The following is a 23438-nucleotide window of genomic DNA, read 5'->3' as shown; positions in this document are numbered from 1 at the left end:
TCTACAAGGTCAGCTATAGACTATGATGCTCTCTAGGCTTTGCCTTGCTCCACATGGTCAGCTGTAGACTCTCAGGCAAATGGCTCTGTCTCACTCCCCAGGGTTTCTGCCATTTCTAAGGAGCCATCTCTATTCCTTTGTTCTTCTCCTGGCTCAGGTCCTCTCTTCCTGGGGCTTGCTTCTCTTTCCTCTGTGAGCTTACTTCCCGGGGCTCCAGCTCAAGACTCCAGTATCAAAATCCAAATTGAAACTCCAACATCAAAATCTCCAGCATCAAAAGTCTCCAACTCTGTCCTTTGCCATGCCTTTGCTCTGTGAGTCCCCACCCACTAAGGGTCAGGGACTTAACTAATGTGCCCAATCAAAGCCCTAACCATAATTTAATCATGCTCGGGTACAAACCAGTTTACAAGCATAATCTAATATCTACTTTTGGAATTCATAACCATATCAAACCTGCTACAAATGATCTGTCTTTTCTCTGGCAATTTTTAAGGGCTTTCTTTTTCTTTTTTCAGTTCCACAAATTTACAATGATGTGCTTAGATAAGGATTTCTTTTTATTTATCCTGCTTGTGCTCCCTGGATCTGAGGTTTGGTGTCTTTCAGCAGCACAGAATAGCAGCACTATTTCTTTGAATAGTACCTCTTCACCATTCTCTATAGACTCCTTCTGAAACTTCAATTAGACATATGTTAGAGCTTCTCACTCTATTTACCATGTACCCAATCACCTAATTCAGTAGTTTTTCTTTAACTGTGGCCAGTCAGCTATTTATTCCAAAATTTTTGGTTTTTATTAATATAATTTTTATTTTCAGAATTTCTGTTTGGTTCTGTTTCACAACTGCTTCGTTGCTTTGGGTCTGATTCAGCAGTTTTCTTCCCGCCCCCCCCGCACCCCCCACTCCCATTGGCTCTCAATATGCTTGTAAAAATTTTATGATTTTTAACTATAAGCTGCTTACTTTCCAAGGAACTTTATTTGTAAGAATTATTTGAGACCTGGGTTAATTAACATTGTGTTTCTCTTGTAGGAACACTACCAAACCCAAACCATTTTTAACTAAATTCTCCACGAGATTTTTCTGACTACACAGTTCATTTGGATTCATATTGTATTTCTGTGTGAAGCTTCAATGGTAGTTACGTATTTTCAGGGGTATTTTTCTCCTCCCACCCAACACCAAGGTTAAAACACGCATGCTTCCTTGCTATTCTCTTCTGAGGTTTATTTCTTATTTATACTTACACAAAGGTTATAGACTTTTTGATTGATCCCACTTTTTTGTGGGGCTCCCCTGTTGAATTTCCCACTGGGAAAGACCCTAATCTCCTGATTCCTTGACGCCATCCAGACAGAAGTTCAAGGTCTCCAGGTTTTGCCAAAACCCCTAGTAAAAAACCAACGTGAGGACTCACTGTACAAGTTTCCTTCCACTTTTTTTTCCTTCTGCATATTCTTTCCAAGCATAATTGCTTAACACTGTGTTTTAAGATACTTTTGATACATTTTATTCAGCATTTTAGTTGTTTTAAACTAAAGAGAGTAATACAAGGAATCTAATTTGCCGTGCTGCCATTAACAGAAGTCGGTGATTGGTAATTTTTATTTTCTCATTTACATCTGTCTATATTTGAAAAAAATTCTATAATAGCATATATTAATTTTATAACCCAAAAGACACAGAAATGATGATTATAAAAATTAGTAGCCATTTTATTATTTTAAATCAGTCAGGCCACCAGAAGGCTCCACCTATCCTTTAGCAAATTCAAATGTAGTCCAGAAAATCTTCTAGTGTTATCATCACCAAACATTTTGCTATTCATGAAAGTTAATAGTGAATGAATGTTGCCAAAGGCAAGCGCTTTGCTTATTGTTGTATTTTGTTCCCTTGTAGGGATGGTCTGCCGAAAACCTGCTGACCCTGTTGACTGGCCACCTCTTGTCCTGGGACTGCTCACTCTCCTGAAGCAATTTCATTCCCGGTACACCGAGCAGTTCCTGGCACTGATTGGCCAGTTTATCCGCTCCACAGTGGAGCAGTGTACAAGGTAAAAAGAACCAAACAGGAGTGAGTAATGGGACTTAATGCTGCAAAACAAGATTTAAACCTTGCGTGCCAAATCCCTCTCACTGCCTTCCGGGTAGAGATGGAAAATGGCCAGTGTATTAGTCAGCTAAAGGGGTGCTGATGCAAATTACCAGAAATTTGCTGGGCATTATGAAGGGTATTAATTGGGGCAGGAGCTTACAGTTACCAGGCCATAAAGCGTAAGTTACTTCCCTCACCAAAGTCTAATTCCACATGTTGGAGCAAGATGCCTGCTGATAACCGTGAGGGTTCAGGCTTCCTGGGTTCCTCTGGGCTCAGCTCCTCTGTTTCCTCCAGAAGGTCAGCTGTAGACTATGAGGCTCTGTCTCTTTCCCCAGAGCTCCTGCTTAAGACTTTAGCATCAAACTCTAACATCAAAACTCCAACATCAGAAACGCTGAACTCTATCCTTTGCCATGCCTTTTATCTTGGTGGGTGGGGACTCAATGCCCTAATTATAACTCAATCATTCCCAGGTACAGATCAGATTACATATATAATCCAATATCTGTTTTTGGAATTCATACCCAAATGAAACTGCTACAACCAGTTACCCTTATCTGTAAAACAAGTCAGGGCTCAGGGTACATGTCCTTCTTTAGAGCAATTAGAGGTGTGCCCATCCTTAGTCATCCTGCTGGGGAGACTCCTTCACATGTACTCACATGATTTTCCAAAAATGAACCTATAGCTGTGCCCATGACTAGTGACCACCAAGGGGAAGAAGGGGCAGTTCTGTTCCTCTTGTTTGGGGTCCCGCTGCACCCCATACTGGCCCATGGGCTCCGACCGGGCCATTGCCTGTAGGTGGCTCCACACACTTCAGTGGGACTTAAGAGACCACATCAGTATCACACCCAGGGTAAAATCTGAGTTATTGGTGTATAAGGAAACAGAAATAACACAGAACTTGCTATTTGATATAAAATTTAAAAACATTTAATTCCTGCTGATTCTTTTTATTCCTTCAGATATTCCAAATGGCATTTTGGACGATAGAAAAAACATTATTTACATGAGATACTGGGTTCTGAGCCACCACCTCTGCTCTCCTGAAGGATAGCCTAGCTAAATAAATTTCTTTTACATCACACATTCAAAATTTGGAAGATTATCACTCTGTCTTTTTTCCGAGTCCTCACAAAGTACTTCTGCCTCCTAAAATTGGAAGTGACTTCAGAGGGCATTTACTTTACCTCCCACTAAGCGCATGAGTCAGTGTCCCTGACAGGTAGTCCTCTCCTCTCTGCTAGAACATTCCCTTCGAGGAGGCACCCATTACCTCTCGAGGCAGCACAGAACCCTGGTAGAGAGTTGTTCTCATTGTTAGAAAGTTCCTGGTTGTGTGGAACAGAAATCCATCCCTCTGAAAATTTCAATCATTGGGCCTTTTTCCACTCTTTGAAATTAGATAATAAATGTAGTCTCCTTCCCCACAATATCATTTCAAATATCTGAGGCCAGCTGTTACCTTAGGCCTTCTCTTTAGAGAAGCCCCTACCCCATATTCCTCACATGCTGTGGTGCAGGTTCACTCACCGTGCCAGGTGCCCTCCTCTGAATATTCTAGTTTGTTATTGGCCATCTTAAAGTGTGACTCCCCAAACTTCTACTGAGATATCATGTACCACCTTCCCCTCAGAGTGGAGGAATCACCACACTCCCACATACTGGACCCTGAGTTTGCCTCAAGACAGCTAAAATTGCAGTAGTAAGTTCTTGATACCCATTGCATACCAGGGACTCATTCTGATTTTGTATTCTTTTTATTTTTATTTTTTTAAAGATGCATTTATTCATTTCCTCCCCCACCCCTCACTGTCTGCTCCCTTTGTTCATTCACTGTGCATTCTTCTGTGTCTGTTTGTCTCCTCTTTAGGCAGCACCAGGAACTGATCCTGGGACCTTCCAGAGTGGGAGAGAGGTGCTCAATCTCTTGTGCCACCTCAGCTCCCTGGTCTGTGGCAGCTCTCATTGTCTCTCCTCTGTGGCTCTTTTTGTTGTGTCATCTTGCTGTGCCAGCTCTCCGCTCAGGCCAGCTTGCTGCACGGGACAGCACTCCTGAGTGGGACAGCACTCCTGCACAAGCCAGCTCACCACGTGGGCCAGCCAGCTCACCGCATGGGCCAGCTTGCCATGTGGGCCAACTTGACTTCACCAGGAGGCCTGGGAATCAAACCCTGGACCTCTCATATGGTAGACAGGAGCCAAATCGCTTGAGGCACATCCTCTTCCCTGTATTCTTTTTAAATGCTGGGATCTTTTTCACATCTGCCGTAAGAAGACCAGTTCTTCCCCATCTTATATTTAATCAACTTATTTTTTCTGACTTTCAAAACTATATTTGAATTAAATTTTAATGTGTTGCTTATGAAAACTATAACATCTGGCATAGTGCTGTCTGGAAAAGAGACACAATTTTATTTATTATATTATTACAGCTAAATTTTTAAAAGCCTTTAGATAAAAGACTGTGGGTGGACATAGACTAAATGCAAGCAGCAGTGTCATGTTAGGATGGCAGTGGCATAATGGAGATTTTATTTTCCTCTTCCTTTTCAGAAGCCTTTTAAATTAGATATTAGAGAAGCTGTGAGTTTACAGAACAATTATACATAAATACAGTATTTCTGTACATCATCCCACCATCAACACCTTGCATGGGTGTGGAACATTTGTTAAAATTGATAGTATTTTTTATAATTGTACTATTTTTTTTTAACAGTAGCAGCCAGCATTTGTTGAGAGTCCATGTTCTAGGCACTGTGTCAAGCCGTTTACATGTGTTACCTTATTGAAAAACCTAATACGCAGGCCTGTGAAATATGTCCTATTATTATTATTTCAATTATCTTTTTTAATTAGAGAAGTTGTAGATTTACAGAAAAATCATGTAAAAAATACAGCATTCCCACAACCCCCCTATGTTGACATTTTGCTTTTAGTGGTACCTTTGTCACTATTGATGAAAGAATATTAAAATAGTACTATTAACTATAGTCCAGACTTTACATTAGATGTATTTTTTCCATATACCACCCTATTGTTAACACCTTGTGTTAGTGTCATACATTTATTATAATTCAAGAAAGAACATTCTTGTACTTGTATTGTGAACTATACTCTATCACCTACAGTAGGGTTCACTATGTTATACAGCCTATGTTTTATCTTTTAATTTTTATCCTGCTAATATACATAACCTAAAATTTCCCTTTCAACCACATTCACATATATATAATTCAGTGCAGTTAATTACACTCACAATAATGTGCAACCATCATCACCATCCATTTCCAAACCTTTACAATCAGCCTACATAGAAATTCTGTACAAATTATCAACTCCCATTTTCTACCCTCAATCTATCCATTGATAACCACGATTCTAGATTCTAACTCTGTGAGTTTGCTTATTATAATTAATTCATTCCACTGAGATCATATACTATTTGTCATACACTATTTGTCCTTGTGTGTTTTGCTTACGTCCCTCAGCATAGCGTCCTCAAGGTTCATCCATGTTGTCACATGCATCAGGACTTCATTCCTTTTTATGGCAGAATAATATGCCGTTAGATGTATATACCTCATTTTGTTTATCCATTCTTCAGTTGATGGACACTGGGCTTGCTTCCATATTTGGGTAATTATAAATAATGCCACTATGAACATTGGTGTGCAAGTATCTGTTCAAGTCCCTGCTTTCATTTATTCCGGTTATAGACCTAGTAGCAAGATTGCTGGCTCATATGGTAATTCTACAGTTAACTTCCTGAAGAACCACCAAACGCTTCTATACAGGTGTCACCATTTTACATTCCCACTAGCAATGAATGAGTGTTCCTGTTTCTCCACATCCTCTCCAATACTAGGTATTTTGTTTTTTTAATAGTAGCCATTTTACTAGGCATAAAGTGGTATTTCGTTGTTGTTTTGATTTGTATTTCCCTAATACCCAGAGATGTTTAGTATCTTTTCATGTGCTTTTAAGCTATTTGTATATCCTCTTTGGAGATATAGTTATTGAAGTCTCTTGCCCATTTTTTAATTGAGTTGTTTGTCTTTTTACTGGTGAGTTGTAGTTCTGGATATTAAACCCTTTTTGGATATGTGGTTTCCAAATATTTTCTCCCATTGAGTAGGCTATCTTCATTTTCATGACAAAGTCCTTTGATACACAAAAATTTTTTATTTTGAAGGGGTCCCATTTATCTTTTTTTGTTTGTTTGTTTCTTGTACTTTGGGGATAAAGTGTAAGAAACCATTGCCTAACACAAGATCCTGAAGTTGCTTCCCTACATTTTCTTCTATGAGTTTTATAATCCTGGATTATATTTAGGACTTTGATCCATTTTGAGTTAATTTTTGTATATGGTGTGAAATCAGGGTCCTCTTTCTTTCTTTTGCATAGGGATATCCAGTTCTTTCAGCACTATTTGTTTAAGATACTGTTCTGTCCCAGTTGAATGGACTTGGCAGCCATGTCAAAAATCCATCAGCTAGGAAAGCAGGTGTAGCTCAGTGGCTTGAGCACCTACTTCCCATGTTTGAGATCCCAGATTCAATCCCCAGTACCTCCTTTAAAAAAAAAAAATGTACATCAACCATAAATGTGAGGGTCTATTTCTGAATTCTGTTTGATTTTTATAGTCAATATATCTATCCTTGTGCCACTACCATGCTGTTTTGATCAATGTTGCTTTGTAATATGCTTTAAAGTCAGGAAGTGTGAGTCCTTCAACTTTTTTCTTTTTATTGATGTTTTTGGCTATTCAGGACCCCTTACCCTTTGAAATAAATTTGATAATTGGCATTTATATTTCTGCATAGTAGGCTGTTGAAATTTTGATTGGGATTGCATTGAATATGTAAGTCATTTTGGGTAGAATTGACATCCTAACAATATATAATCTTCTAGTCCATGAACACAGAATGTCCTTCCATTTATTCAGTTCTTCTTTGTTTACCTTGCAGTGCTTTGTCATTTTCTATGTACAAGACCTTTATATCCTTGATTAAATTTATTCATAGATAGTTGATTCTTTTAGTTGCTATTGTAAATGGAATTTTTTTTCTTAAATTCCTCCTCAGATTGCACATTGCTAGTGTGTAGAAAAACTACTGATTTTTGTGTGTTGATCTTGTATCCCATGCCTTTGCTGAATTTAGTAGCTCTAATAGCTTTGTTGTAGATTTTTCAAGAGTTTCTACATGTAGAATTATATCATCTGCAAATAGTAAAAATTTTACTTCTTCCTTTCCAGTTTGGATGCCTTTCATTTCTTTTTCTTGCTTAACTGATCTAGCTAGAATTTCCAGTACCATGTTGAATAACAATGGTGACAGTGGTCATCCCCGTCTTGCTACCGATATTAGAGGGAAAACTCAGTCTTTCACCACTGAGTAGTATGTTAACTGTGTTTTTCATATATGCCCTTAAAAAAAAAAACATAGATAACACAAAACATATATGTCCTTTGTCATGTCAAGGAAGTTTCCTTCTATTCCTATTTTTCCAAGTGTTTTTATCAAGAAAGTATGCTGGATTTTGACAAATGCCTTTTCTGCATCAATTGAGATGATAATGTCGTTTTTTCCCCCTTCATTTTGTTAATGTGGTATATTATATCAATTGATTTTATGTTGAACCACCCTTGCATACCTGGTATAAAACCCACTTGATCATGGTATATAATTATTATAATGTACTGTCAAATTCAATTTACAAATATTTTCGGAGGATTTTTACACCTATATTCATAAGAGAAATTGGTCTGTAATTTTCTGTTCTCATAGTATCTTTAAGTGGTTTTGGTATTAGGGTGATGTTGGCCTCATAGAGTGAGTTTAAGTGTTCCCTCCTCTTCAGTTTTTTGGAAGAGTTGAGCAGGGTTGGTATTAATCTTCTTGAAGTGATTGGTAGAATTCACCTTAAAGCCATCTGGTCCTGGGGATTTCTTTGTTGGAAGGTTTATGATGACTGATTCAATTTCTATACCTGTAATTGGTCTGTTGAGGTCTTTTCTTTCTTCTAGAGTCAGTGTAAGTTGTTGTTGAGTTTCTAGAAATTTGTCCATTTCAACTAGGTTGTCTAATTTGTTGTTCAAAGTGTCCTCTTATGATCCTTTTTATTTCTGTACGGCCAATAATAATGTTCCCCCTCTTGTTTCTGATGTTATTTGTATATTTTCTCTTTTTTTCTTTGTTAATTTAGCTAAGGGTTTATTTTATTCTCAATTTCATTTATTTCTGTGCTAGTCTTTATTTCTTTCCTTCTGCTTGCTTTGTAATTAGTTTGCTATTCTTTCTCTAGTTCTTTGAGTACTAGATTTCTTTGATTTTACCTCTTCTTTTTTAATGTAAACATTTAAAGCTATAAATTTCCCTCTCAGCACTGCCTTCCCTACAGCCCATAAGTTTTTATATGTTGTGTTCTCATTTTCATTCATCCCAAGATATTTACTGATTTCCCTTGCAATTTCTTCTGTGACCCACTGATTGAGTATGTTATTTAACTTCCATACATGTGTGTGAATTTTCTAGTTTCCACCTGTTACTGATTTCTAGCTTCATTCTGTTATGGTCAGAAAAGATGCTTTGTATAATTTCAATCTTTTTAAAATTTATTAAGACTTGTTTTGTGACCCAGCATGTGGCCTATCCTAGAGAATGATCCTTGTGCACTTGAGAAGACTGTATATCCTCCTGTTTTGGAGTACAATGTTCTGTGTATGTTAGGTCTAGTTCATATATGATAACATATATGATACTATTCAAGATCTGTTTCCCTTTTGATCTCTATGATGTATATGACTGCTCCCTTTCTCATTTCTATTTCTATATATTCCCACCCCCACCCCACCCCACCCCATCCCCTTGGCTTTTTGCTTGCTGCTTTCTGTGTCCATTTGCTGTACATTCTTCTGTGTCTATATTTATTTTTTTATTTATTTCCCCCCTTGCGGCTTGCTTCTTGTCTGCTTTCTTTGTCCATTTGCTGCACGTTCTTCTGTGTTTTTGCTTGTCTCCTTTTTTGTTGTTGTTGTTGTTGCATCCCCTTGCTGAGTCCGCTCCCCGCAGTGCTTGCAGGCCCAGCGGCATTCCACAGCACTTGCGGGGAAGCCTGCCTTCACAGGGAGACCCCAAGACACGAACCCAGGGCCTCCCACATGGTAGATGGGAGTGCAACTGATTGAGCCACAGCCCGCTTCCCTGTTTCTGTATATTTTTAAAATACTCTCTTTGTGGTTAGCCTAGGGATTATATTATACAACCTGAAACATTTGTTCAATTTTTTTTCTTTTTTCTATCTGTTCTTCTGACTGTATGATTTTGATTGTCTTATCTTGGAGTTCACTGATTCTTTCTTCTACCTGTTCAAATATGCTGTTGTATGGCTCTGGTGTAATTTTAATCTCTACTATTGTGCCTTTCATCCTCATAATTTCTGTTATCTTTTTATACTTTCAAATTCCTCTTGTGGTCACACATTGTCTTCTTAATATCCTTTAGCTCTTTATCCATATTTTTCTTTTTATTCTTTTTTAATTTACTTATTTCTTCTCACCTCCTTGTTGTTTGCACTTGCTGTGTTTTTTTGTCTTCCTTGTTTCTTTAGGAGGCACTGGGAACCAAACTTGGGACCTGCAATGTGGGAGGGAGGCGCCTAATTTCTAGAGCCACCTACATTCCCTGCTTCATTGTGTCTCCCATTGTATTTTTCCTTTTCTGTATCTTGTTGTGTCAGTCCATTGTGTCAGCTCGCTGTCTTGCTCATCTTCTTTAGGAGGCACCAGGAATCTCCACTCTGCTTTGTGTGCCTCTCATTATGTTTTCCTTCCTGTGTCTCTTGTTACATCACCTTGCCACGCCTGCCCATCACACTAGCTCACTGTCTTCTTTAGGAGACACCAGGAACTAAACCAGTAACACCCCCTCCCCCCATGTGGTAGCTGGGAGCGTAATTGCTTGAGTCACATCTGCTTCCCCATATTTTTCTTCCTCTTCTTGAATTGACTTATTTGTTTGAACTTCTTTGATTAGTTTTCCCAAATTCTGTCTCCTCTGAAGTTTAATTTTCTTGACTGTGCCATATCTTCCTATTTCTTAGTATGCCATGTAATTTTTTGCTGACGTGTAGGAATCTGATTTTCTTGATTTGTTAACTCTGAAGTTCAGTTTCTCCCTCTCATTAAGGGTTTTATTATTAATTGGCCTTATGTTGAGGTGTTTCTTTCACATTGGGTCCAACTTATTCTAGACTTTTAGAATAGCCCATGTTTAACTTTTCAGATTTTTTTTCAGCTCTTCATCTGAGTCTTTCCCTGGATATGTATACAGTTTTTAAGAGTGTACTTCTTGTACAGTTGTTTCACTTCTAGGAGAAAGCTTCCTTTCCTCTGCTCCTTCTGTGGAAATCTTGATCTGCTCTGTTTGTTTTTGTGCGGAATTTTCTTCCCAGCACCTATGCTTTGTTTAAATTCCTCCCTTACCCAGTGCCCCCTTTTCCTTATACTTTTCAGTTCTGGTACTCGTCCTGTCTTATAGCAGTTCAGTTTAACCTCCTCCCAACCCCCCTTTTCTTCTGTGAGGCTTTTCTGCCCTATTACGTTATCCTGCCCCCACAGAGCCAGATGGGATCATATCAGAAATGTGGGTCACTCCAGAAAAGTCCATTTCGTGTTTAGGTGGTCCAGTCAACAGGAACTGGGTTGAGTGAGTGCACCTCTTGCTGACAGTTCTGGCACAGTCTTTATTATTTTTCCCCCGGGGGCCTGTTTGTATGCAACACATCCTCTAGGCTTGTGTTGCATCCTGGGTCTCTGAAGACTTGGGTGCCTGTGCCCAGTTATAAGTGGGGTTCTAACTTGTTGTTGTACATGGTTCTATCATCTTTGTCTGTGGTGGGAGGGACACAGGCCACTACCTTTACCTGACTCCCAAGCCCTATGGGTCCAGGTGGAGGGGAGGGGAATGGATTGTTGGATCCAGGAAGGAAATTTCCTACCTGTTATTTTCCTTTTTTTTTTTTTAAGATTTATTTATTTATTTATTTCTCTCCCCTTCCCCCCCACCCTGGTTGTCTGTTCTCTGTATCTTTTTGCTGCATCTTCTTTGTCCGCTTCTGTTGTTGTCAGCATCACGGGAATCTGTGTTTTCTTTTTGCTGCGTCATCTTGTTGTGTCAGCTCTCCGTGTGGGCAGCACCATTCTTAAGCAGGCTGCACTTTCTTTGGCGCTGGGCGGCCCTCCTTACAGGGCACACTCCTTGCGCATGAGGCTCCCCTACGCGGGGGCACCCCTGCATGGCATGGCACTCCTTGGGCACATCAGCCCTGCCCATGGGCCAGCTCCACACGGGTCAAGGAGGCCCGGGGTTTGAACCACGGACCTCCCATGTGGTAGATGGATGCCCTAACCACTGGGCCAAGTCCACTTCCCCTGTTATTTTTCTTTTCTTCAATTCAGCATTTAAGGAGGTCCTTCTCCACTCTCTACCATATTCCAGAGTTGTAAGCAAGTGGAATTTGTCCTTTTATTCACTGAATCTCTGGGGAGGCTTTTTCAGGAAATGTCTTACTTTACCATGTTGATGATATCACCCCCTATACAAAAGCTTTTTTAGTATGACCTTGATAGTAACTCAGAAAAATCATACCTTGCGGGAGGGTGGAATGTGTAGGGGAAAAGTTTATCTTATTTATTTTGAAATGTGACAGATGCATGAATTCTCTGTATCGTAAGTATTAGCTGTCCCTCCAGTTGTCTCATTAATTTGGGCAAGTCTGCTCTTTATGTCTTCAATCAAATTGTTGGTTAAAAATATTGAATAAAGTAGGCCTTACATTCACCCTAATCTTTCTAGTTTAAAGATTATTTTTCTCTAATTCAAAAAATAGGAGGGGCAGCAGAATCCAACTTCTTTTTTTTTTTTTAAGATTTATTTATTTCTCTCCCCCACCCCCGCCCCCACCCCAGTTGTCTGTTCTCTGTGTCTATTTGCTGCGTCCGCTTCTGTTGTCAGCAGCACGGGAATCTGTGTTTCTTTTTGTTGCTCATCTTCTGTCAGCTCTCTGTGTGTGCGGTTCCATTCTTAGGCAGGCTGCACTTTCTTTCGCGCTGGGCGGCTCTCCTTATGGGGCGCACTCCCTGCGCGTGGGGCTCCCCTACGCGGGGGACACCCCTGTGTAGCAGGGCACTCCTTGCGTGCATCAGCACTGTGCTTGGGCCAGCTCCACACGGGTCAAGAAGGCCCAGGGTTTGAACCACGGACCTCCCGTGTGGTAGACGGATGCCCTAACCACTAGGGCGAGTCCGCTTCCCTACTTGTCACTTCCTAACATTTAGTATTTCACCAGATAGGTGACCTGGCTCTCTTCACTTTTATATAACTTTTAAAAACAACAGTGAGGACACCTAGGACACCTTTTATTTTCCTGAGAATTTTGGGTAAAACTTGGCCAATCATAGTCTAAAACCTCCAAGCAGTTCTGCTGTTTCTTCTGAGCCATGCATGGTTTCTTCCATCTGAACTGAACACCCTGGCCTCTCTGTGGTCCTAGGCCAGATGCACTAGGCTTTTTAGATACCTACTACTTTCCTCTCCAATTGGCCTCATTTTGTGATTATGGGAATTTCATTTTTAAGACTGCCCCAACTCTCTGAGCTCTCTTCTCTCTCTTTTCTCAATTGTTAAAATTTCTGCTCTTTGAACAAGTCTGACTATATGTTGTAGGAAAAAAACTCCAGGTTTTTGTTCAATCCATTAGCTCTTTCCTACCATCCCCAAATACTAACCCTTTTTTCTTTGGAGTAGATAGTTTATATAAAGCTGCCAGCCCCTGAACCAAATGCAGGCTTTTGGAGGGGTTCTTTCCTTCCGCACCAGCCAGTTGTCTTGCTGGGCAGCAACAGAGACAGATCATAACCTGGGCTTTGTCAGAGCACAATGGGGAGAGCTCCAGCTTTGGGACCTGTACACACAGTTTCAAGGTCTAGCTTACTCCTTATTAGCCATGTGCCTTTTCCAAGTGACTAGACTTCTCTGGGCTTGGTTTCTTCTTATGTAAAATGAGAATAGTACCTGCTGCAGAGAGCCACGAGGATTACATGAGATCCCACTTTTAGCACACAGAGCACATGGTCTAAGTATACGCCCTCAGTATATGTTTAGTCTTGAAATTCTCCCTAAATCTTTTCCAAAGCCAAAACAAATAGGGTTAAAATGTTTTTAACCCCAGCTGCAGTTAAGGAAGAAGCACTAGTATAGACCACCTAGCCACGGTGTGAGACTCCATTTTTGCTGGGAGCAGTTAGAGAGGAACTTTCACACCTAGCCACCCCCAAACATAGTTCCCCATCCTCTAAGAGGTGGCAGGTCCTTCTTCCTTTATTTCTTCTTCATTTATAACTATAAAGGATTAAGGGTGGCTCGAATCCAGCGTGTTACCAGCAACCTCAAACCTGGCAGACAGTAGGTAAGCTGAAACTTAGCATCTCTGATTTAGGGGCATGAAGTAACATAAGGAATCTAAGATGCAATGACACCCTTCCTTTCCCTTGCCCCCAACAGAGCAAATATAGCCCTGGTCACACAGAGAAAAACTGATAGTAGTGGGAACTTTCCCAGGTACAATCACTCTTTTAAAAACAAAAAATTAATCAGCAAAATAGATTGAAAACTCAGTACCATGAAATTCTTTATTTAAAAGATGCCAATTCTCACATAAACTGGATATAGTTTTTAATACCTAAAAATGCTGTTTCATATTTTCAAGTAAGAATGTAAGTTCCATAAGGAGACTATCTTGTACTTTGCTGCATTCCCAGCTCCTAGGACAGTGCTTGGCAATATTGATGCTGAATGAATGAATTGAGTAGGATCTAGTATGGAAAATTATTAGATGTGTATTTATTTCACTACCTCAAATACACAATAATGTGCCAGGCCCAGTCCCAGAAACTGGAGATACAAAGATGAAGACACGATCCAGGCCCTCAGGTAGTCTGTCTATACTCTGCATGAGAAACAGCCACACAGACAACTGAAAAATTAAGAGGCTTGGTGAAATGTCCTGAGTATAATGAGAACACAGGAGAAAGAGCATCTGACTAGGGGAGTCAGGGGAGACTTTACAGAGGAGGAAGTTCCCAAACTGGAACTTAAAAGATGTCTTAGGAGTTTACCTTCAAATAAGAGTACAGAGCAATTCTAGCTCCAAAGGACTGGAGGCAGGGGAGAGGATGGCTTGTTCAGAGACCTGCCAGACATTGACTACTGCAGAACCAGGAAGTGCTGAGGGAGAGCAGCAGGAGATGAGGCCAGACAGACAGCAGGCCATACTGTAAAGGGTCATGCAAACCATATCACGAAGTTTAGATTTTATCTAGGAACCTAGATAAAACTTAACCTAGAAACACTAGTTTAAGTTCCTAAAGATATGCAAGCATGGTAGACTTGATATGAACCAAGATGATGGTCCACAGATTTGTTTCTTCTTTGACATCATTTAGTCCTTCATATTCTGACCGAGGACCTATTATGTGCAAAGCAGTTAAGTGATCCAGACTCTTCTCTGTTACAGCCAAAAGATACCTGAAATGCCTGCAGATGTTGTAGGTGCCCTTCTGTTCCTGGAGGATTATGTTCGATACACAAAGCTGCCCAGAAGGGTGAGTACAGATAGTAAAGTACAATGTTAATGACCATTTTGTAAAAAGGATGGTAATGAGTGGCCCTGGACTCATTAGGGGTGAAGTCCAGTAGCTTATTCCCAGTAGATTCTTTGAGCCCCTCTCCACTGCTCTTCCCCACAGCTCTGAAATGTTGCTGCCTTCTCCATCATTGAAAGTGCTTTGCTAGAGGTTAGAGTTTATCAAGACTTCCCTGCTCTTCTTTTCACTATCACACCCTCATCTTGTTGGCAAGTCACCCCCTTCAGGAGTTAAATGAGGCAGGCCGGCCAGGAGAGAATTCCTTAAGTGGCCTAGGTAAAAAATAATCATACTCTCTGTGTGATTTGTTCTTTCCTCTACAAAATAACCTGGTTCCCACAGCAAGCTTCGTTGCTTTGCTGCCAAGGCTACATTTATATATGACCACAGTTTCCAAAACTGAAGGACAACTTTTTTACTTTCTAAGAAATTTTTTCCTTTTCCTTTCTCACTACTAATTCCACCTTGGTAAGTTTTGGCTCAAAGCAAAAAGCTTGATAGTAAAATATAAAAGACTTTCAATAGACATTAAAAAGTCATTTCTGGTTCTTAAAAATCAGTTTTAGGAATTGAAGATAGTTTTTTTTTAATAACAAAAGCCAAATATATTTTTAAAATTAATTGTCAATATACTTAATAGTGAAACATTAGTGGCATCCTTATTAAAGTCAGGATATAACTCATATGACAATACTCTTACTGCTATTTTTGTTGTAAAAGTGGAAGAAAATAAGAAATGAAATTCAAATAAAATGTATATTAGAAAACAAAATTTATATTATTCATGAGGATATATTTGTCTTCTTTGAATACCCAATAGAATCATCTGAAAACTATTAAAATAACGAAGAGTTAAGAAAACAGGCTGATCATATCATGAATGTACAAAATAAATATATTAACCAACTCAAGAATTTAATGGAAAGAGGATCCTTTCACAAAAATAACAAAGAAATAATACAACTAGGAGTAACTGGAATAAAAGAAAAGAAACAGGAATAACTTTTTTTTTTTTTAATTATAAGACTTGTAGAGCAGATGTAGCTCAGTGCTTGCTTTGTATGTATAAGATCCTGGGTTCAATCCCCAATACCTCCTAAAAAAAATTATAAAACTTTGAAAAGAACATTTGAAGTCTGTATTTATGCATAAAGAGGCTCAAATATTGTAAAGTTATCAATTCTTTCCAATTAAGTTTATAGGTTTATTGTGGTTATAAAATCCAAGATGATATTTTTTTAAAGTCATAGAATTTAATGGACTAGAATAGGATATTTTTTTTAAAAAAAAAGAAAATATTAAAACATATTGGACCAGATATTAAAACATATTGTAGGGGGAAGTGGACTTGGCTCAACTGATAAGAGCATCCACCTACCATATAGGAGGTCCAGGGTTCAAACCCAGGGCCTCCCGACCTGTGTGGTAAAGTGGCCCATACGCAGTGCTGATGCACACAAGAAGTGCTGTGCCACGCAGGGGTGCCCCCCGTGTAGGGGAGCCCCACGTGCAAGGAGTGCACCCCACAAGGAGAGCCACCCCGTGTGAAAAAAGCACAGCCTTCCCAGGAGTGGCACGGCACACACAGAGAGCTGACGCAGCAAGATGATGCAACAAAAAGAGACACCGATTCCAAGTGCCGCTGACAAGAATGCGAGCCCACACAGGAACACACAGCAAATGGACACAGAGAGCAGGCAGCAGCGGGGGGCGGAGGGGAGAGACATAAATAAAAATAAATCTTAAAAAAAAAACATTGTAGGGAAGCAGATATAGGTCAAGTGGTTGAGCACCTGCTTCCCATGTATGAGGTCCTGGGTTTGATCCCTGGTACCTCCTCTAAATATAAACAAATGAAAAAACAAAAACATTTTGTAAAGCTGCAGAAATCAAAAAGCTGCCAGTATGATACTCAATAGAGGAATCAGTGCACTGGCATATGAACCTAGAAACAAATCCTAGTGTATACAGGTGTATATGAGGAAAAGGTGGTATCTCAACTTAGGGAAGAAAGGGAAATAATCACTCAGTAGTGCTGGGACAGCTAGTTCACTGTTTTTAACTATGTGGTTTAAAAATAGCAAGTTTTTCCCTTCATATCTTCATTGTATCCAAATGAATTACTGATAAAGAGTGAGAAAAATAAAACAAATAAATTAGAAATGTTTGATGAATATATATCAGTTTTCAGAATTTCCAAAGTATAACGCCAAAGTAAGATACTGTAAAAGAAAAGATTTAGAGATTTGACCTTTATAAATGCTGGTGTTTGTAACTAAACAATTCTGTCAAATGTCTCTTAATTAAAAAGAAGAAAAGACAGATTGGGGAAAATATTAACAAAGGATCAATTTCCTTGATATATACTATAGTGTGCTCTCACAAATCCAAAAGGAAAAGATAACCTGGTCCAATAGCAAAAAACAGGCAATTTTCTGGAAAGAAATACAAACCGATAATAAACATCTAGAAGTATACTCAACTTTACTCATCTTAAAGAGATTAAAGTGAAAGTAACAGTAAAATTACTGTTTCCACTCATCAGATTGGTGAAAAGTAAAAACGTTGGTAGCCCAGTGCTTGGCACAGACTTTAGAAAGGACAATTTGGCTTTACCTATTTAAAAGAGAGAATTTTATGGTATCTTTATCCTGGGCTCAGCAATTCCACTGCTAGGAATTTACCTGATGGATATATATGCAAAGGTTCACCAAGGTATGTGTGCGAGGATGTTCATAACACGAGGTTTAGCAGGGGTAAAGAAGGACACAAGATTAGGTGACGCAGTGTATGTCTTTAAATTGGAAGAAATCAATACACAAAAAAGTACAAGTAGTTATGTTTTATTTTTCTAAAAGCAATTGGGAATAAAAATATTTTTCTATACTCTTCATTTGCTAAATTTCTTCCAGGTAGCAGATAATTCCATTATAATAAGAATAATAAGAATAAACTGCTTTTTAAAATCCTAATCTTCTGCACAGGGAGATCACCTAGTTCTGTATTCTACCCCATTGACCTCCCCCCCCTTTTCAGGGTTTTCCTAATGCCTTTGAGGACCTCTGTTCCTTTCCTGCCCTGGGCTTGGTTTCCCACTATCCCCCCAGTCACTCACCAGACATCCAGGTAGTAACCTCACCTTACATCTTGGTACTTCTAGAGACATGAACATTCCTAGCAGATGAACGTAACAAGAAGGAGCTCATAGATGGATCAGGGAGAGCAGCACAGCCTCCCTTCTAATATTTGCAGTGCCCAAAGATGAGGCACCATGCCTTAGTTTACCACGGCTGCCTTAAATACCAGAGAATGGTTGGCTTAAACAACAGAAATTGTCTCAGCTTCGGAGGCTGCAAGTTCAAAATCAAAGTGTTTACAGGCTGCATGTCCTCTGATGTGTGTAGCTTCCTGGTGGTCACTTGCCAACATAAGTTGGTCTCTGCCTCTTTGGCCATCTGTCTCCTGTCTCCTCAGTCCTACTCCTGTGTCCAAATTTCCTCTGCTTTTAAGGACTTCATTGGATTAAGCCCAACTGTGACTCAGGGTTCATCTTAATAGGATCTTCTAGACCCCATTTATAAATAAGTTCACATCCACAGGACTCAGAGTTAGAACTTGAACATGACCTTGTGGGGGACATGATTCAATCCCCAAGACACCAGTAGAGGATACCAGTAGAGGCCGCTGTTTCCAGGAGTGACCCCACATATGAGTCCAGCATTTTCCTGAGACTCCCCTTGCTCCAAGGATTATCTTAGTTTCTTTAATTTTGAGGTTTCATAAGCAAGGGAGATTCTTAAGGAAATTTTAGAATTTGTTCTGAATTATATACCATTGTGAATAACTCAACTCTTTGTTTTTTAGGTCGCTGAAGCACATGTGCCTAATTTCATTTTTGATGAGTTTAGAACAGTCCTGTAGCTTTTTTCTTCTACTTCTTCAATGAAAGGATTATTTTTAAATCTTCCCACCATCACTAAAATGAATTTGAAAATGAAAAGAAACTCAACTGCTCATAATACATTTCCCCCCACTTTTGTGGGAAACAGTCTGAATAAGATGTATCTCACAGCACTAGTAAATATAATTAATCTTGTTTAAATCATGGTATTATATGCAATTTATATCATGTAGATGCAGAACACATTTTTGTACTGCCTGATAAATGTTGAATGCAAATGTTATATATAAAGCTCCTTAGTTTTATGTTCTAAAGAACTATTTGTGCAACTCCAAATTTTCAGTAAAATAGAACTGCCAGTACCCAAAGTTGTCTTTCTGCTTGTAATTCAAAAATGATATATTTATCCTGTTAAAAAAAATATTTTTGGAAGGTTAGAAACAAATGTGGTAGGCATGACAGACCCAGGATGACAGGCTGACACACTCCTTATCCAGGCTAGTAGCATATTAGTGACCACCCATCTGGGGACCACAGGCCATGGAGTTTCTTGGTGTCTGAGGCTCACTGTCCTCTTCTAATCCCACATACGCTTCTGGAGGATTCCCTAACTTCAGCTGCTCCTTCTAGTCTCCTCCTCCTTCCTCCAGAAGCCAGGGTACACATCTTTTTTTTTAGGAGGTATGGGGGATTGAACCCAGGACCTCGTACATGAGAAGCAGGCGCTCTACCGCTGAGCTACATCCGCTCCCCACACAAATTTTTAACTCCCTTGAAATCCTAAATCACTTCTGTGTGAAAATTTACCCTGAAAAGGGAGTGGCCATCCTACTGTGGCAACTTGGACAACGGCCTGGGAAGAAAAATAAAGATGTTTTGGTCCTGACCCTATAGCTAACTGTGACCTTCTCTGGAGTGGAGGGGGGCTAGGAAAAACAAAGCAAAACAGAAGCAGAAAAGTGCTTGACAAGCAAGGAGTGAGAAGCAGCATCATTGATGTGCAGTGGGGAGATGAAGTTTGAGTCCTGGTTCTGCCACTAGCTAAACGCTGTATCATAAGAAAGCCTATTGACTTTATCTGTAAAATCAGGGCTCCATGATTTCTCAGGTTCCTTCAGTTTTCTGACTTTATTGTAAGTTATTTCTTTTGTCAGAAAGCTTCAAATCCTAAGATACTGAAAGGAAAAAAAAACTGTAGGCTTTATTTTATCAATTTTGGGAGAACTTTTTAAATAGTGGTATCATAGAGGAAAGGATTTCCAAAACCATCCAGGTAGAAGTCTTACCTCTATCACCTCTGAAAGCATTCACCAGCCAGTGTGAACCCCTCCATGGACTTCCAAGAGCAGAGTTTTGTGACTGTGCTTAGGGAAAGCCCTAAAAAAGGAAAGATTCCTGTATGGGATGGGATATAGACTTTTTTCCGTAAATCCAGAAGGCAGAAGCTGCTGAACCAGAAGAGAACAGTTAAAGTCGTTCAACAACAAAACCAGAAAGAGTTCTCTTATTCTGCAGCTCCTGCCTTTGATTTCATCACAAAAGTCATTTTCTTTGTTTCCCTCATTTAGGGAATACTGAATGTCTAAAATGGGTTGGGGATTTGCTAAGTACTGACACCAAAAAGACAAGACAGCCCCTACCCATTTTAGTGTGGGAACAGAGAGTTAAAAATGTACCATACTCTTCTGTGATATCCCTGAAATATTTTAAAACTATTCCTCACAAGATTCAGACTCCTTACAACTTATATATACCAAGCTTTTTTTCTATTTTTTTTAATTAGATAAGTTGTAGGTTTACAGAAAAACCATGTGTAAAATAGAGTTCCCATATACCACCCTATTATTAACACCTTACATTAGTGTGGTACATTTGTTGCAGTTGACCAAAGAATATTTTTGCAATTGTACTGTGAACTATATACATAGTTTACTTTACGTTTCACTGTTTGTTGTATAGTCCTGTTGATTTTTTTTTTTTTCTTATTCCAGTAACATGTATACAACCTAAAATTACCCCTTTTGACCTGTCCTGGTTTGAATCTTTTGTGGACCCCAGAAAATTATGTTCTTAAGTTAACCCATTCCTTTGCATATATTCAGTTAAGGACCTTTTGACTAGATTGCTTTTCATTAGTTTTAGTTAAGGCCCTTTGATTAGACTGTGGGACCCAGGGTGGGACTTAATCCTTTTGCATAAACGGAGAAAAAGAGAGCCGCGGTTTTTTTACCCTGCCTTGTGAGAAAGGACTCCAGGATCGCCTACAGCTGCATAAAGACACAAACTCCGAGAGGCTGAGAGAGAGGTGGGAGGCTGGAATCAGCAGCTGTCCAAAGCATGAAGAAGGGAGAGAAGAACCATGTGCCTGATTGCCTACAGCTGAACTCAGGAAGCAAGTGAGCCCAGAGGGTAAGGCAGGGATCTCAGAAGAGACCGGCTTCCATTTTGCCTCACCACATGGCAGGAGTCCAGGATCCCAGCACAGCCAACCTTGGTGAGACAGTATCTCTGATGATACCTTGATTTGGACATTTTCACAGCCTTTGATCTGTAAGATCTTACCCTAATAAATTCCCATTATAAAAGCCAACCCATTTCTGGTATTTTGCCCCCAGCAACTTTAGCAAACTAAAACATAACCCCTTTAAAATTCCCCCTTTAATTCTCCTTCAGAGTTCAGCCGTTCTATCAAAGTCAGCCCTAGGCCAGTGCAAGCAGCACTCTCTATCCTTACTGAGCCTGTGCCTAGTCCTGGGTTCGTGCTTGCTAGTGGCCTTAGGAGTTCCCCTGTTTATAGCAATTTGAATGACTCCTCTACTTCCTTGGAGCAGACCTTCCTCCTCTCCCAGGTGCTCCCCCTCAGGACTTAAAGCAGGTAAGCCTTTGCCCCAGGCTGTGCAACTCAGTTGTTTCTTACACTGCTTTCACTGATCCTGAAGGGCAAATTCTAGGAAGGAATGAACCAGAGAGATTCCTGGGTCAGTTTTTCCCAGTAGGAAGGAGGCCAGGAACCCACAAAGGGAGCAGCCACCAGCTCAATACTGCCTCAGGGAGGGGATGAGGAAGGGTCCATCAGGGGTGCGAGGGGCTTCTCCTACAGTTCTTTGAAGCTTTTCTTGATTTGGCACTTGCCTAATAAATGTGGCCCTTTTAACTGTCTTCCATAGTTTTGAGCTAGACTACTGTTTTTAAGACTTCTCTGCCACTTTTGCCAGGGACACATCGGAACAGTGGCCGCCCTCAGAGCTGAGCCCCCAGCCAACTGAGGTAGTTGATCAAAAACAGTGGTCAGGAGGAACAGATGTGGCTCAAGCGGTTGAGCACCTGCTTCCCACATGGGAGGTCCCAGGTTCAGTGTCTTGTGCCTTCTAAAGACAGGCAAACACAAGCGGATATTGAGCAAAAACAAGCAGACAATGAGCAAAAAAGTAAAAAGCAAGGAGGGAGCGGATGTGGCGCAAGCAGATGCCCACCCACCTCCCACATGGGAGGTTCCGGGTTTGGTTCCCCGTGCCTCCTAGAAAAAAAGGAAAAAAAAAAAAGACCGCAGAGGAGCAAAAACAAGCAAACAGGTGAGGGAGCCATCTCGGGGGATAAAAAGAAAGCAGTGTCCAGCTATCCAACTGTACATCCTTGGATATTTGGGTGGTGAGCTTAGGTCTCTATATCCCACCCTGGCACGGCAAGCTGCACCAGGGTTGAGGACCTCACTGCGGCCTGCAGCAAGGTGGGGGATGGGTAGCAGTAACTGCTGCCAGAGTGAAATTCCCTGGTATTTACCATAGTTTACAAACTCTTCCTCCCATTTCTTCCCCTGGATGCTGCTGTATTCCCCCAGATTCTGGAATTCTGCAACAGTTGAGACAGGTGCCTTTTTAATAGTTGTTCTGGTGAAAGGACTAAATCCTGGGGTTTCCTACTCTGCCATCTTCCCACCATTTCCCCCTTAAGCCCAGCCAAGATTTTTAAAACTTAATTCTAGAGGATTCAGAACTTCATTGGAACCTTATCAAACTGACCTTGCATCAATTTTTCATAAGTAAATGAGAAACACTGTCATAGATACATTCATCATGGTTATTAATTTTTTAAAGAGTGGATAAAGGGTTGAAGTTGAGTCTGTTTGGGCTTAGAGCACTTGAGACCTAGCAAGAAAGATTTGGGAATAAGTATGTGTTCCAATGCTACTAAAATGGTTGTTTTCATGACTACTTTAATGGAGTCTAAAAGAAAAGAGTATTACTCTACAATTTACAGATAAACAGGTCAAATCCTATGATCAACACCAATCCAAAAACATCGCTAAAACCCATCACTCTGTGGGTCTTTGTTAAGCATTTAGTAATAGGGTAACCATGTATGAAAATTAAAAATCTCAGTATGTTCAGTGAAACAATTTATGCATTCAGAAAGTTCTCAAAGATTCAGTATAATGTAATCTTACCAGCACTTTTCCTTAGAAAGTTAACTCAGGATAAAAAATCCTATTTTACCAATGACTTTCATGATTTCAGGGAAGCTCACTGATCTTCCCAAAGTGGTAATTTTTCCTGTGTAGAGTGTCAGTTAATGCTCTCTCTCCAAAAATGGAAATGCATCAAATGTGTAACTTTTGATTTCAAGTTTATGTGTTGGGGGAATTTTAAAGTAAGGTTTAAACAGAACTCCAGACTTTACCTTACTGAATGAGAATAGCAAGGAAGTGATTCGTTTTATGTTATCT

General features: G+C 39.9%; 1 protein-coding gene across 2 annotated transcripts in view; it reads left to right on the top strand.

Moving 5' to 3' along the window:
* WASHC5 (WASH complex subunit 5) overlaps positions 1-19077 on the top strand; it is an 82747-nt gene extending 63670 nt beyond the window's left edge. For both annotated transcript variants that reach the window (XM_058276029.1, XM_058276028.1), the window contains exons 27-29: positions 1905-2058; positions 14685-14772; positions 18679-19077. In XM_058276029.1, coding sequence (XP_058132012.1) covers positions 1905-2058; positions 14685-14772; positions 18679-18735 — 299 coding nt within the window. In that variant the 3' untranslated portion in view covers positions 18736-19077. The remainder of the gene's footprint in view (positions 1-1904; positions 2059-14684; positions 14773-18678) is intronic.
* Positions 19078-23438: the final 4361 nt, after the last annotated feature.

The sequence above is a fragment of the Dasypus novemcinctus genome, chromosome 14 (genome assembly GCF_030445035.2).
Source record: "Dasypus novemcinctus isolate mDasNov1 chromosome 14, mDasNov1.1.hap2, whole genome shotgun sequence".
NCBI classification, from domain to species: domain Eukaryota; kingdom Metazoa; phylum Chordata; class Mammalia; order Cingulata; family Dasypodidae; genus Dasypus; species Dasypus novemcinctus.
The sequence above is the reverse complement of the archived record's forward strand: the minus strand, read 5'-3'. Positions and strand labels throughout refer to the sequence as shown.